General features: G+C 43.8%; 1 protein-coding gene across 1 annotated transcript in view; it reads right to left on the bottom strand.

Annotated features, from left to right (window-relative positions):
- Positions 1–11,966, bottom strand: part of FRMPD2 (FERM and PDZ domain containing 2) — a 122,263-nt gene extending 110,297 nt beyond the window's left edge. Inside the window, exon 1 of the mRNA XM_070265282.1 lies at positions 11,673–11,966. Within this exon, the coding sequence (XP_070121383.1) occupies positions 11,673–11,697 (25 nt within the window). The 5' untranslated portion in view covers positions 11,698–11,966. The remainder of the gene's footprint in view (positions 1–11,672) is intronic.
- Between the last annotated feature and the right edge of the window lie 5,105 nt (positions 11,967–17,071).

The raw sequence follows: 17,071 nt of genomic DNA, 5'->3' as shown, positions 1-17,071 counted from the left end.
GAGACAAAGCCAGTGACAGAACCAGATTCAGACGTGGCAGAAATTTTGTAATTATTATACCGGGAATTTAAAATAACTATGATTAATATGCAAATTGCTCTAATTTTAAAAAGTGGACAACATGCAAAAATAGATTGGTAATGTAAGCAGAAAGATGGAAATTCTAAAAAAAATAATCAAAAAGAAATGTTAGAGGGACCAGCCCCGTGGCCAAGCGGTTAAGTTCACGTGTTCTGCTTCTGTGGCCCAGAGTTTCACCAGTTCAGATCCTGGGTGCGGACATGGCACCGCTCATTAGGCCAGGCTGAGGCGGTGTCCCACATGGCACAACCAGAAGGACCTACAACTAGAATATACACTATGTACTGGGGGGCTTTGGGGAGAAGAAGAAGGAAAGAAAAAATAAAAGAAGATGGGCAACAGATGTTAGCTCAGGCACCAATCTTTGAAAAAAAAAAGAAAAGGAAATGTTAGAAAGCAAAACTATTGTAAGAGAAATGAGAATGCCTTTGGTGGGCTCATTAGTAGACTGTACACATTTGAGAAAAAAAAAAATCAGTGAGCTTGAAGATATATCAATAGACATTTCTAAAACTGAAATGCAAAGAGAAAAAGAATGAAAAAAATGGAACAGACTATCCGAGAACTGTGGGACGATCACAAAAAGTGTAACACATGAGTAATGGCAACACCAGAAGGAGAAGAAAGAGAGAAAGGAACAGAAAAAAAATATTTGAAGTAATAATGGCTGAGGATTTTCCAAAATTGATATCAGACATCAAACCACAAATCCAGGAAGCTCAGAAAACACTAAGCAGGATAAATACTAAAAAACCAACACCTAAGCTTATCATATTCAAACTCCAGAAAACCAAGCATGAAGAGAAAATCTTGGAAGAAGCCAGAGAAAAAAGATAACTTACCTATAGAGGAAAAAAGCTAAGAATTACATTAGACTTCTCTTCACAAACTCTTCAAGCAAGAAGATAGTGGGGTGAAATATTTAAAGTGTTGAAATAAAAAAACACTTATCTAGAATTCTGTATTCAGCAAAATTATCTTTTAAAAATAAGGAGAAATAAAAACTTTCTCAGACAAACAAAAACTGAGGAAATTGGTTGTCAATAGGTCTCCCTTGCAAGAAATGTTTAAAAAGTTCTTCAGAGAGAAGGAAAATTATATAGATCAGAAACTCAGATAGACATAAAGAAAAGAAGAGCATCTGAGAAGAAATAAATGAAGGAAAAGTTAAATCTTTTATTTCCCTTATTCTTAATTGATCTAATAGGTAACAGTTTGCTCAAATGATAATAGCAACAATGCATTGGGTGATTATGTCTTATGAATAAATGAAATGAATGACAGCTAGTCATAGAGGATGGGAGGGACAAATTGGAATTACCCCACTGTAGGTACCTACACTACACATGAAGTGGGATTGTGTTATTTGAAAGCAGACTTGGGTTAGTCGTAAATGTATTCTGCAAACTCTATGGTAACCACTAAAAATATTTTTTTAAAAAAGAAGTATAACTGATACGCTGAGATAGAAAAGAAAATAGAATCATATAAAATGGTTGATGAAAACTTGAGAGGGCAGAAAAATTGAGGGAAGATTTAAAAAAGAAACAAAGAACAGGGGCCGGCCCCATGGCCTGGTGGTTAAAGTTCCATGTGCTCCACTTTGGCAGCCTGGGGTTCGCAGGTTCGGATCCCGGGTACAGACCTACTCTGCTCATCAGCCATGCCATGGAGGCATGCCACCTACAAAGTAGAGGAAGACTGGCACAGATGTTAGCGCGGGGAAAATCTTCCTCAAACACACAGACACATACACACACATACAAAAAGAAACCTGACCAGAAAAACATTTTAAAAAAAAGGAAACAAAGAACAAATAGAACAAATAGAAAATAGTGATAGATATGGTAGCCATTCATTCAACTATATCAATAATCACTTTAAATGTAAACATTTTAAAGATACCAACTAAAAGACAGAAACTGAGAGAGCGGATTAAAAAACAAAACTTAACTGTGTTGTCTACAAGAAATCCACTTTAAATATAAAGGCACAGATTGACTAAGAGTAAAGGGGTGGAGAATGATGGACCATACTAACACAAATCAGAAGAAAGTCAGAGTGGTTATCTTAATTTCAGACAAAGCAGGCTTCTGAACAAGGAAAACTACCAGGGATAAAGAGGGGCATTACATAATGATAAAGGAGTCAACATCCAAGAAGACATAGCAATCCTTAATGTGTATCCACTTAACAACAAAACATCAAAATACCTGAGGCCACAACTGGTAGACCTGTAAGGAGAAATAAACAAATTCGCTTTTAAAGTTAGCAATTTCAACACACCTCTGTCAGTGATTAACAAATCCAGCAGGCACAAAATCAGTAAGAACGTAGTCAAACTGAGCACACCATCAATCGACCGGATCTAAATCACATCTACAGACTACTTTATCCAACAACAGAATACACATTCCCCTCAGGCTCACATGGAACACTCACAAAGATGTACCACATTCTGAGCCACAAAATAAGGCCAAGAAAATTGTCCAAGGTCATTCAACTTTCCTCAAAGATTCTCCAAGTTAGTGGAGGACGATAGAGCTGTCACAAGGTTGAAGGAGTGGGGGACATTTTCCCTGAGAAAGAGAAGACTCAGGAGTGCATGTCCCGTGTGCCCAGGGAATAGCTGACACCCATGGGTGGAAGCTAAAAGGAGGCAAATTCAATTCAAATATAGTCAACTGATCTTTGACAACTGGAATTTGAAGTTATAAATACAATATCAACTGCATTAGCACCAAAAATTATGGAATACTTAGGAATAAATCTAGGAAAATATGTATAAGATCCTTACAAGGAAAAACACTAAATTCTGATGAAAGAAATTTTTTTAATCTAAATAAAGGGAGAAGTATTCCATGTTTATAGATAAGAAGACTCAATAGTGTTAAGATGTTAATTTTCCCCAAATTGATCTAAAGATTTAATGCAATCCCAATTGAAATCCCAGCAATTTATTTTGTGAGTATCCACAATTAATTCTAAAAGTTATATGAAAAAACAAGAATACACAACACAATACTGAAAAAGAAAATAAAGTTGGAAGACTGACACTATCAGGCTTCAAAAGTGATTATAAAGCTACATTAGTCAAAAGAGTGTGGTATTGGTGAAAGAACAGACAAATAAATTAGTGGAACAGAATAGAGAGCCCTAAAATAGACCCTTACAAATGTAGTCAACTGATCTTTGACAAAGGAACAAAGGCGATACAATGGAGCAAAGATAGTCTTTTCAACAAATTGTGATGAAACAAGTGGACATCCACATGCAAAAAAATGATTCTAGACACAGACCTTACACCTTTCCTAAAAATTAATGTAAAATGGATCACAGACCCAAATGTAAAACTCATAGGAGATAACACAGAAGAAAACCTAGAGGACCTTGGGTATGGTGATGACTTTTTAGAAACAACACCAAAGACATGACCCATGAAAGAAATCATGGATGAGCTAGAGCTCATTAAAATGAAAAACTTCTGCTCTGCCAAAAACAATGTCAAGAGAATGAGAAGGCAAGCCACAGACTGGGAGAAGATATTTGCAAAAGACACATCTAATTAAAAACTGATGCAAAATATACAAAGAACCCATAAAATTCAACAATAAGAAAACAAACAACCCAATTGAAAAACAGCCAAGGACCTTAACAGACACTTCACCAAAGAAGATATACAATGGCAAATAAGCACGTGAAAAGAGGACATCATATGTCCTGAGGGGAATACAAATTAAAGCAACGAGATACCACTATATATTTATTAAAATCACCAAAATCCAGAACACTGACAACACCAAGTGCTGACAGAGATGGGGAACAACAGGAGCTCAAAATCACTGCTGGTGGGAATGCAAAATGGCACAGCCACTTTGGAAGACAGATTGGCAGTTACCTCCAAAATAAACATACTCTTACCATGAGATCCAGCAATCATGCTCCCTAGTACTTACCCAAAGGAGTTGAAACCCTACGTCCACACAAAAACCTGCACATGGATGTTTATGGTCGTTTTGTTCATAATTGCCAAAACCTGGAAGCAACTAAGATGTCCTTTAGAAGGTGAATGGATAAATAAGCAGTGGGACATCCAGAGAGTGGAATATTACTCAGTGCTGAAAAGAAATGAGCTACTAAGCCATGAAAAGACATGGAAGATACTTAAATGCATTTACTAAGTGAAAAAAAAAAAATCTAAAAAGGCTATGTACTGTAAGATTCCAACTATAGGACATTCTCGAAAAGGCAAAACTGTGAAGACAGTAACGAGATCAGTGGTTGGCAAGGGTTGTGGGATGAAGGGTTGAGGGATGAACAGGCCGAACACAGGGGATTTTTAGGGCAGTGAAACTATTCTGTATGACACTGTCATGGAGGATACACATCATCACACATTTGTCCAAATCTTTAGAATATACAACACTGAGTGAATCCTAATATAACCTTGGACTCTGGGTGATAATGATGTGTCAACGTAGGTTCATTGATTGTAACAAATATACCAGTCTGGTGGAGGATGTTGATAATGGGTGAGACTATGCATGAGTAGGGGCAGGGGGTACATGGGAAATCTCTGTAGCTTCCACTCAGTTTTGCTGTGAATATAACACTGCTCTAAAAATACGGTGCATTTAAAAAAAATTTAGTGGGCAAAAGACATGAAGAGACATTTCATTTCACTGAAGTAGATATATGCATGCAAATAAGCACATGAAAAGGTGTTCAACATCACCATCCATTAAGAGGAAGGGAAATTAAGGTTACAATGGATATCACTGCCCACCAATCACAACAGAAAAAAAAGTAGTAATACCAAATGCTGGTAAGGATGCAGAGAAACTGGATCTCTCACACATTGCTGCTGGGAAAGTAAATGGTACCGTCATCCTGGAAAATAGTTTGTCAGTTTCTTAGAAAACTAAACACACTCTTACTATAAGACCCAGCAGTTACACTCCTGGGCACTTATCCCAGAGAAATGAAGACTTATGTCCACGCGAAAAGCTGTACACAAATGTTCATGCTTGATTTGTAGTAACCAAAAACTGTTAACAATCAAAATGTTCTTAATCTGGTGAATGGTTAAACAAATTATGGTATATCTATACCGTGGAATAATACTCAGCAATGAAAAACAAGCTACTGATACCTGCAACAGCTTGGCTGGATCTCAAGGGCCTTATGCTGAGTGCTCTAAAAAGAAAGTCTATGAAAATAAAACATAAAATAAGATAAAAATTGATACTAAAAGTTCCTGGAATGGGCATTAGCAAGCTAGGTTTCCGGTCTTGGTTCCTCCAGACATTTGCTTTGGTTGGAAAGATTGCATAGGACCTTGCATCTAAACTCAACCGTTTCTGCCTGACAACCCAAGATGAAGCATTCATGCCTCCTGCTGGTTGCATCGCCCAGTGGGAGAGAGGAAATGTGAAACAGAGACAGGTGGGTGTATTGGGTAAAATGGTCTGTGAAGGCCAGTTACCGAGAAGAGGTCTGCTGCCTCCAGAGGGGTCCAGGAGCCACACGGGCCTGGGAGGGCCCCTCTTTACAGAGAGCTTAATCCACTCTTATCCTGCAGCAACAGCTAGGGGATAATCCTCTGCTAGAGGGGACCGGGCAGGGCAAGGCCTTAGAGGGTCCCCAGCCTAATGAAGGGTGAGAAGCGGCTCAACTCTGTCACCAACCCCACAGATCGAATACTCTGTTTAAAAATTTCCTCTAGAGGTGAAGCAGTGTCATCCAGTCAAATTTATCCATCTGGAGCAGGTCATTTAAAATAATGGCCAGAGAAGAGACGGTCCTCAACCATCTGTGTCAAGCTTAACTGATCCAAGAGACCTCGCATTAGCACAACAAAGAAACAGGGTTGGAGAAGTGAAGGCATTTCCTCACAAGACGAGCCCAGTGGTTTTAGGGAGAGAACTAGTCTCAAGCTCCTTGCCTGGGCTTCACTGACCAGATTCCCCTTCAAGGTTCCTCAGTTTAGAAATTGCTTCCCACTGTGACATTTAGAAAGTGCAATACAATGAGCTGGGATAAGGGATGAAGATCAAGCTGAAAGCGACTATTTCTGTCTAAAGAGAGAGAAAAAAAAATCCTGTGGTTCCCAGCACTGGTAGATACATGGAAAGTGAGACTGAGAAAAATCATAAAAGAAACTGCAACTCATTATTAAAGTGTATGGAAAGCTGTCCAACCATCCATGTAGCCAAAGAGATTCAAATGGAAACCATCAGGAGGCCCGTTTTTCATCCATCAAGTTGGCTTCAACGCTGAGCATGCTCGGTGCTTGGGAGGTTGCAATGACACTGTTCTTCTCAGAGACCTTACTTAGGGTGTGGCCAGTTTGAGACAGCTGATCCGTAAAGCAGTTTAGCAAGACTTATCAGGAGCCAAGGGATGTCCACCCCTGCCATCAAGCTATTCCTCTTCTGGGAATTTACAGTAGGATATCACTGGGAAAGCTGCAGACTCAAAGAGATTTGCCACGGCATTATACAGAACAATGAACAAAGGAAATGCCAAATGGTAGTGGTCTTCGAGGTGCTTTCTGCTCTGGCCTCTCTCCTTGAATCACTCTGCACAAGTACCAGCTCTCAACACATCACCTCCAGCAGTGTCTCCAGCTCAGACTTCTCTCCTGAGCTTGGTGTTCCCAGCTGCCTACTAGACAATGCCACTTGGGTGCTCAACACTGAAACCGTCTCTCCAACTCCTCCTCCTCCAACTCCCTATCCAGATAAATCATACTACCACCCACCCAACTGCTCGGGCCAGACCTCCAGGCGCCATGCTCGTCTCCTGTCCTTCAACTCCCCATCCTCTTAATCACCACACCCAAATCTCTCTGAAATCCATGCATTTCTTTCCAGCCCCCCCGACACTGGCCTGGTCTGAGCTACCAGCGTCCCCCTCCACCTGAATGACCACTTATTCTCCCCAATAGTTTCCTCACTCCAGTCTTACCACCACCCCAATCCATCCTCCGTCCTACAGAGGCCTCTTCCTAAAACACAAATCTGCCTGTGTTACCCCTTCACATTTAAACCTTCAGTGACTTTCTATTGTCCATAGGATCATCTCAGGCTCCAAACTCCTGAACATAGCTAATGAGACCTTCAGTCCACCCCTCCAGACTGATCTCCAGCCACTTCCACTTGCCCTCATAGCCTTTCTCCGTGCTTCAGATGCACCACACCCCTCACCCCTAGTCCTTCCCACAGGCTGTGTGGGGACACTCCCACCTGGAGCTCCTTCTTCTCCATGGGCTGAATGACTGAGTAAATCAGTGAATAAGTTGGAAGCTACCTGTCGTCAGTGGCGCATCATGCAGAAATGATACTGACACAAGAAATAAAATACTCGGATGACACTTTAATGCCCAACACATTTCCTACCAGCCAGACACTTTCTTACACCTCTTTGATCTATGGAAGAGTAAGTTCTGACAGCTTAGTCTCAGAATCTACCCCTTGACTGGCACGAGCCCACTCTGAACTGGTCCTTACCCACCGTTCTGCAGGTTTCCTTCCTGCCTTCCTTCACTACCTACTCACTTTGCTTCACCACCTAATTTCCAGTGACAATGGGCTATTACAACCATTTTAACTCTTGGAAATATAGGGGAAAAGAGCTGTACAGCCAAGGCAAGAAAAATAAAAAAGGCAATTCACAATAGAGCTGCCAGTGACCAAGAACAAAATGAAGACCAAGTCTAGGGGAAGGGAGTTAGCCAGACAGGCTCAGGGAGGAGAGGTCTGTGGGGAGCGCAGCTAAAAACACTGAGCTTGGGGCCAATAAAACTCAGAAGGAAAATGTGAATAGCAAAGCATAGTGGTTGAGAGGGCAGGTCCTGAGGTCAGAGTTGGACTGACCCTACCCACCATGGGCAAGTTGTTTTTTTCTCTTTACTCATCTGTGACATGAGTCATTGTGTCTGACTCACAGTAGCGTCTCAATAAATGCCAGCTAGTCATACGATTGATGCTGAGCGTTTCTTGAGGGCAGGAGATAGGGTAGGGACAAACCCACAAAACATGGCTTCACGGATGGGGCTGCGGGTGGCATTGGCCTACTCTGTACCCTCCAGTCCTTTCCACTCAGAGGGTGGTCCCCTGGATAAGCCACATTGGCATCACCTGGGAGCTTGTTAGAAATGGAGACTCAGGCCCTCCCCAGGCCTCCTGAGTCAGAATCTGCATTTTAACAGGATCGCTGGGGGTCCACCTGCACATTATGAGCTACAGATGGTGCTGCCCTAGACCCCATTGGCTCCTTTGGGAGAACCAGTTACAGGCAGGCAATTGCCACAGCCAATTAGAATTTGGAGGTAGAATTGCTGTGTTAGGTAACTAGGGAGACCCCTAACTAGGGCTCATCAATGCTCCAGAGACTTGGGTAACTACTCTCTGAGATCAGAGGGGAGGAATTTGGTGGAGGACTCATCAGAAGATGAACTGAGGCCATAACCCAGGACCAGATGTCTGCTGTCGGCACGTGTGGCCTGAATACAGAGGCTGTGAGTGGAAGGGACCTGCGGAAGGGGATGAGGTGGTGGGGAGGAGTCAGCACTGGGGCCAGAGACTAGGAAGATGGAAAGGGGGAGAAATGGTCAGCAGTGCTGCTTTCACACATGCTCTCATTCAGGCTGTGTGCCTGGCCCACCTTGAACACTCCCTTGGTTCATGGCCCCTCTGAGCAGGCCTCCTCCTTCCTCCATAACCTCAAGTCCAATGAGCGTGACCGACGGAGAGACAGCATGGTAGCGGACAGCACCCAAGAGTCTCTCCAGGAAGGTTGACATTGCTTTCCAGTTATTCCCTAAGGCTTAAAGCACACTTTGTAGAAAGTAGCATTACATTCATTTCATAGAAAGGCAAAGCAAACAGTACTTTAAAAATGAAAGGATTAATACAGAATAATTTAACTAAAATAAATTCCATTGAGCACCGATGTGCTGGGCCTGGGGATTTTGACGCTGGGAATTCAAAGAATAGGATCCCGCCTCGACCCCATAGGGGCTTACTGCCAGGAGCGAGCACCGTGTCTGCAGGCATCTGAAGAAATCCAGCGACTTCTCTTGAAGCCTGCAAATAGCATTCAGCCTTCTCTGTTCTGTATTTAAATTCATAATTCTCTTCTCACATTGATTTTCAAAGAGCCCAGCACTGACATGCACCCCGGAGTCCAACCCTGTATTTTCTGTTTTGGTGAGGGATATATTTGTCCACAGAGAAAAGCGAGTATTCTTCTTAATTCCTTTCTTTGTCCCCCTTTCTCTCATCCCCACTAATCATACTCCCATCCCCGTGGATTGTGCCTCTTTAAACTCTCTCGGATCCTGTGATGTGCTGAAGAAGGCTCCTACGGACCAGCGAGAGCCAATCATTAAATCTCCAGGAATTTCCCAAACTGGTTGTTAAACATAGCCATGGCAAAAATTGTTATAGGAATTTCCAGTTAAAGAAATTGTATTAACAGAATATTCAAGACTCACTATTTCCTAATTATTTCACTACGTTTTACTGTTGTCTGTGACCTTGGGCTTTTTTAAAGCAATCACATGAGTGCAATGGAAATGCCATCCAATGGTGTGCTGGTGCGTATCTCTTCCAACTTTGTGCTCAGCGATATCACACTGAGGGCTCAGAATTGGCCACTGTGGGAGCATTTACACCATAGAAATTGGCAAAAGAGTTAAAATAAGGGCTTGGTTTGCTTTCCGTTGACTGTCTACACTTAAAGTGATGGAAAAAAGGTTAATAATGCAGATTAAACCTAAAAGTGTATCATGTCTGTAGCTGTTACACTGAGAATAGCACAAAAATTGAGGAAATATCCTTCCAGAGTTCAAAAGCTGTTATCCAGTTCAGCAAAGAAGTCACTCATGTCATTGACAGACAAATGAAGCTAAGACATCCACATTCATGGCTTAACTTTCTTCTTACTTGTCAGCGTAAGCAAAAATATCAGCCAGCACTCATGTTGGAACCACATTCCTTGATCAATTGCAAACATGGGCAGACTAAGGATACAGCAGTTCAGCAAAAATCAACTAATGCATTCTCTGTGAGTCAATCGGTTATACGGAATTTGCAGTAAAGACTATTATATATTTTATTACTTGTAGACTGTGAATACACATCCTTCGTATCAAAAATATTCATAATGAACTTATGTACGTATATATACAGGTTTGGTTTATTTCACAGCCTTGGGAGCACGTGCTTGGAGGCCCTCTACGTCCCCACTGTCGTTTCCTTAGGTTGGGCCATCCATCACCGTTCCAGGCTTCATCCCCTCCAATCCCATACCCATACTCCTACCAAAATAATCTTCCTAATATTTAAATGCAATCGTAACACCCCCCTCATTAAAATTATCAGTGGCTCTCCGGGACCTTCTGAACGAAACGCAAGCTGTAGAAGGCCATCCTTGCTCTGCCCTGTTCACCTCTGCAGCCTCCTTTCTTATCAGACGCCCACACTCACGTTTCACTGAAGTTATGCCAAACTTCCTGCTGTTCCCAGAGTGTGCCTTATTTATTCATGCCACTGGGCCTTTGCATGTGCTTTTTTCTGCCTGGGATGCCTTTCTCCAACTCCTCCCCTCCCACCTCCTGCTAGTGCCTACCTAGCATTCAAACTGTGCTCAGATATCATCCCTTCCAGGAGCCTGTGCCATTTCAGCACTTGCTCCCACCACAATTTGTCATGCAGGTCTGCCTCTCTGGCTCCCTCACTCACCTGGAAGATCCTCTGAGCAGAGAGAGATGTTCCCAGCACCTAGCACCTCACTTGGCACCCAGGAGATACCCAGCAGGTGCTTGTTGAACTGAGAAACTAACTGATTAGTTTCAGCTACAGCCTATAGCGAACCACAGGATGTAGCCCAGAGAAATAGACATATCTCATCTCTGAATTCAATTGCTGCTTAAAAAAAAGTTGTTTAAAGTATCGAAAAGCTCAGGTGAGTTTTTTCTTTCCTTTAAAGATACATATAAAGCCAGGTGAATCACTGACACTTTTTTTTTTTTCCATTGTTTTCTGGAAGTCAACTAGACATGGCCTGAGACTCTATCTTAAGCCACTGACCTTCTTTAAGCAACAACTTTCATGTCTGAAAGATGGTGACAGCTATCACTTTTCGGGCTAGTCTTATGCTCCAAGCACGTGCTAAGTGCCTTACATATGGCACCCCATGCATCCTCAGCAATGCCGTAATGTGGGTCCTATTATCCCCATTTTACAGATGAGAAAACTGAATCTCAAGAAAGTTAAAACGTTTGTTTGAATTTGAACAGATGCCGAATAGCAAAGCAATGATTCAAACAAGTGTTGGCCTGACCCTAAACCCCATGTTTTCTCCGCTGAACCTGTGTTTTACTGCTGAAAAACAAATGCACCGTCTGAACCAGGCCCTACCAGTAGCCTGGGACAAATAAAAGTCTGAAAAATACTGCAAAGACTCATTCACACAGGTCCTAGCCCAGCCGTGGTATCCTTGTTCCCGATACCCAGACCCCTGAATGGGTTTGCCATTCCCTGGTCCAGATTGACAGGAGGAAAGGGAATGATGCCAAGGAGTACCTGTGTCCTGTGTCAAAGGCCGCATCCGAGTCTCCCGGACCTGGTCTAGGGCTTCATCATGAAGGACTTTCCAACCACGAGCAGGGACCTCTTGCTCGTCTCTCTCCTGAGCTGCCACTGTCGCCAGTGCCGCTGCCTTTGTTTACAGTTTGTTACTAAGCACTTGGCCGCCCAGGAGGGAGCCAGCAAGGGCCCTTCCCTGTCCTGTGGCTTGCTCACAGGCCCTGAGCCCTGCGCAGTCTCTGACCTTTCAGAGGCAGAGCCCCCTCCGCAGCTTGCGTCCTCAAAGCCGGTGACCCGTGAGAGAGCCCGTAAGAGCTCAGTGGATTAGGGGCCACCGAAGGCAATGGGATTGCAGCTCAGCCAGGGCTTTGACACTGATGTCACTTCATCTCCTGGTCCAATCAAAAGAAGAGTCCTGCAAGGGACCGGGGCTGGCCACGAGTCGAGCCTTCTTTTCAGTAACTCAATGGCCTCCACGCCCTTTAATGGAGTCAGGCTTTGTGCCTGCACCCGACAGAACAGAGAAACATGCAAGATTGTAGTGAGGAACGATGACCTGGAGCTGCCAGTGGGAAGGCAAGAGGAGCGTGGCTGTGAGCCACACACACACACAAAATTCAGAATAATAATGAAGAGGGCAGGGAGAAACGTTTGGAGGTGATGGATATGTTCGTGGCGTAGACTGTGGTGATGGTCTCACAGGCGTATAGTCATTGCCAAGCTCATCAGGTTGTAGACATTAAATATATCCAGCTCTTGTATGTCAATTATACCTCAATAAAATGTGTTGTTTTTCTTTTTGTTAATAGAAGAGGAATGTGGTTGGAGAAAGCGGAAAAGGAATTCTCACACTCTCTGGTTCTCGGGTTCAGAGAGGAGCCAGCGGAGAAGGGAACAGCAAGAATCAGATCATAGCTCTCTAGGGCGGGGGGTGGAAGGACAGAACTTTGGTGCCCTTTAAATCAGCAGCAGTTTCAAAACTGAGAGACTTATGAAAGGAAACATGTATCTTACTTCATATATTGACCATTTAATAAAATGACATTTGATGAAACCCAGTGCTGGAGAGGGCGTGGGGAATGAGCAGTCCCACACGTCAGTAGTGGGACTGTGGGATCGCGCAGCCTCTCTGTGGGGCGTTTGGTAACATTCATTAAAATTTTAAATGCACATATCCTCTGCGAACCCAACTGCGGGGAACTGACCTCACGGACATTCTTGCAAAAGTTTGCACAAGCATATGAAAAAGGATGCTCGTTGCAGCATTTGTTTTTGTAATAGTGAAAAACTGAAAGGCACCCGTGTCTATCAGTAGTGGACAGAGAAATAAATTCAGGTTCCCACACAGTGGAAAACCAACTACACAGCTGTGCACAGGAGGGAGGTCGAACCCTGTGGGCTGGTGTTCAAAAACTGCCAAGAAGATTTTTTTTTTTTTGGCGGAAGATTAGCCCTGAGCTAACTACTGCCCATCCTCCTCTTTTTGCTGAGGAAGACTGGCTCTGAGCTAACATCCATGCCCATCTTCCTCTACTTTATACGTGGGACGCCTACCACAGCATGGCTTTTGCCCAGCGGTGCCATGTCCGCACCCGGGATCCAAACCGGCGAACCCCGGGCCGCGGAGAAGCCAAACGTGTGAACTTAACCACTGCGCCACCGGGCTGGCCCAAAGATCTTAAATAAAAGGCATAGAATCACCCTGTATCACCCCTCTTAGTCTAAACAGATGTGTAAAGAATATATATCTATTTTTATGTTATAAGTATTTGTATTATATATGTTATATATTCTTACATATATATTATCTACAAGGAATCACTAGAAACTTGATATTTATTATTATTCTTTAATCATTAATTAGCTGTTATTATTTAGTCAAGGAAATTATTGTCGATTTTTGGGTTTTTTGTCCTCTTATACCCTTGTGTTATATTGCTTTAAAAAAACTAATAAACATCATATAATATTTTACATCTATCTTTTTCCTGCCTAAAGCTACTAGCATTCCACACTAGCCGGTAAAGCATTTTACAATAATTGCAACCATCTTGTGCTGTTTCTCCCAAATTTGTACTCATCAGATTCAAACTGGACCTCCATAAGACGTAGGTTCCCAGCTCCACCCCAGCCCCGCTGAGGCTGAATCTCTGGGGAGAGAGCCAAGGGCATCTGCCTCTTAGCAAGGGCCCAGGTCATTTTTACTTAGTAATTTGTTCAGGCTAAGCATGTACAACTAAAGAAACTGAGGCCACGAGGGAGAAAGTGAACTCGTCGGGATGTGTGGCTGGTTCATAGGAGAACAGAGAGCAACGCCTGAGTCTCTGATGCCCAGGGCCGTGCGGGTCCCCTTGAAGTCATCACTGCCCTCACCTTGTTTGTCACAAACGTCAGCACACAGCAGCAAAGCCCCTTCTGTAGTCATCTCTGCTAAGATTTCATTCATTCAAACGAAAGCAAGGAAAAATCCTAATTTAGCATTGAAATTTTCCAATTTGAATCTTTTAAGTAATCGTAATTGTTTCTCTTTCAAGAACCACGTTTATTCATATTTACATACAGCTCTTGAAAGGAGGATATATAATCAAGTAGAACGCAACACAAAAACCAATCCCAGTCACGCCCCTTATTTCGTGCTTTATACCAAGGATGTGTCTAATGTTTAAACTGTCATAAATTGCAAAGGAATTAAATCTAAAACAACAAAGTTTTATTATTCTAAACAGAAGCCAGGACTTCTCAGACTTGGCTGGGGAGAATATAAAAATGGTGCACACAGCCACCCTGGGAAAGTTTGACAGTTCCTTTAAAAACTAAACGTATCTTTGCCAGGAATTGAACTCCTGGGCATTTATCCCAGAGGAACGAAAACGTCTGTCCACACAAAAACTTGTCCACGGTTCTTTGTCAGCCTTATTTACAGCAGTTCAAAACTGTTAACAACCAAATCGTCCTCCGGTAGGTGAGTGGTTCAACCAACCGTGGCACATCCACACCATGGAATCCTACCCAGCGATAAAAATGAATGAGCTGGTGGCACACATACCACTTGGATGGATCAAGGACACTACGGTGAGTGGAAGAAGCCAGTTTCAAATGGTCACATATAGTGTGACGCTATTTATATGGCATTCTTGAAATGACAAAATTATAGAGAGGGAAAGCAGATTAGTGGCTGCCAGAGGTCAGGGATGCCAGGGGTGGGGTGGGGTGACTATGAAGGCAGATCTTTGTGGTGATGCAATAGTTCCTTCTCTGGCTTGAGGTGGTGTTTATATGAATCAAGTGATATGACACAAGTGACACAATGGCATAGACCTACATGCACACGTTGTACCAACGTGAAGTTTCTTGTTTTGCTATTGTATTGTACTTGGGTAAGATGCAACCCTTGGGGGAAACCCCTTTCTGCACTACTTTGGCATAATTGGGACTTATTTTGAAATAAAAAGTTACACAATACATAGACTCCACGGGAGAGCGGGTGACTTCCTGCTCTGACTACCTGCCTGCAGGACTGAATGGCAGCAGCCTGGGCGCTGGCCCAACAGTCACGAAATGTGCCTGGCCCTGCAGGAGTGCAAAGATGAATGAGGCACAGGTCACAGCCCTCAAGGGGCCTCCAGGGCAGATCCCGATGACCTGGGGTGTTGACTCTGCTTCTGTGGTGTCTCGCACAGATATAAGCCCTCTGACAAATCAGCAGGGTCTGATTCCAAACTACCCAGGAAGAAAGGTAAGACCTGGGAAATATGCCAGGCAGGGCCGACGCCAGAGGAGGAAGTATAAGCGTGCTGGATTCTGGCACAGAACATGGATGTGCAGCTCTGTCCATACCCAAACCCCTCATCTGAGGCTATCTCCCATGGCCTCGGCTCACCTGGCTGCCTCCACACAGTCCAGGAGGCTTCTTTCTTGCTCTTCTTTTTTTTGGTGAGGAAGATTATCCCTGAGCCAACATCTGTGCCAGTCTTCCTCTATTTGTATACGGGACACCGCCACAACATGGCTTGATGAGCGGTGTGTAGGTCCATGCTCGGGATACAAACCCATAAAGCCAGGGCCGCAAAAGCAGAGCACAGGAACTTTAACCACTACACCACGGGGCCAGCCTCTCTTTCGTGCTCTTCTAACCATTTCTCTGACATTCTCCCTCCAAACCTGGGCCTCCTTGAGACACATGACAAGATGCCATCCCATTCTTTCCGCCATCACCTACTGACCCCTTAGAAGTGCCCCCCTCAGACCCAGGCAACAAGGCCCTCTCTGCCCTCTTCCAAAGGCACCTCTCCCAGTGGGTGAGAAGTCCACGGGCCAAGGATTCATGCTGACCCAGCCCCTGTGTCCCTCTTCTGGGCATTGTTCCAGGTGCCCTGCCCAACCAGAGCTGAGCCTGCTCCAGGGCCTGCACAGGGCTCTCCCCTGGGTCGGTCCTCCCAGTGTGGGTGTGGCTGGAACTTAGACGTGAGGACCACAGTGTGGGGCAGAGCCGGAAGAAGAGCGGCCACAGCCTGGGGCTGGAAGTCCAGGGCAGTTGTTCATAAAATCCTGACTCAGAAGTTTCATTTCAGATTTAGTCTTGTAGAAAGTTATAAAGGAACCTCTGTCCAGATAAGAAGATAGACATAATTTTTGAGGAAGATTAGCCCTGAGCTAACATCTGCTGCCAATCCTCCTCTTTTTGCTGAGGAATACTGGCCCTGAGCTAACATCCGTGCCCATCTTCCTCTACTTTATATGTGGGATGCCTGCCCAGCATGGCTTGCCAAGTGGTACCATGTCCACACCTGGGATCCAAACTGGTGAACCCCGGGCCGCTGAAGCGGAATGTGTGAACTTAACCACCGCACCACCGGGCTGGCCCCTTGACCTATAACTTTTAAATACTTAGACTTTATTTAAATAAAGTTAATTAAAAATTAACTTTTAAATAGTTATTGAAAATATTTAGTTTTAAATATTTAGAACTTTTAAATAACGTTAAATACTATTAAGGAGTGGGGTCTCCATTTGTCTTCTTGCCCTGGGCCCTACAGGAGGCAGGCCTGCTCCTATTCATAGCCCGTGTCAATTCTGGGCTCCCTGGGGTCTCTCCCGCCATCTTCTCTATGACCTCAATACATCCTTGACCACCTCACTTCACCTTCCTCACCCCACCTCAGCCAGCTACCCCTGCATTCACACCTTAGCCTTTGTCATAACAAGTAACTGCCTCACCTCCAAAATTTACATTTCAAACATCCTAGGCTCAGACAACACACCAACTCCTCTTTTTCCAGCTTATTCCTTCAAGTGACCCAACTCAACTTTTTGTGCCCATCAAGACCTCCTATTCATGGACCCTACCAGTTTTTCACTGTTCATCATCCACCCCCTATACTTCTTTCCCTCATTAT

The sequence above is a fragment of the Equus caballus genome, chromosome 1 (assembly GCF_041296265.1).
Source record: "Equus caballus isolate H_3958 breed thoroughbred chromosome 1, TB-T2T, whole genome shotgun sequence".
Classification (NCBI taxonomy): Eukaryota; Metazoa; Chordata; class Mammalia; order Perissodactyla; family Equidae; genus Equus; species Equus caballus.
This window is presented reverse-complemented; position numbering and strand designations above follow the sequence as displayed.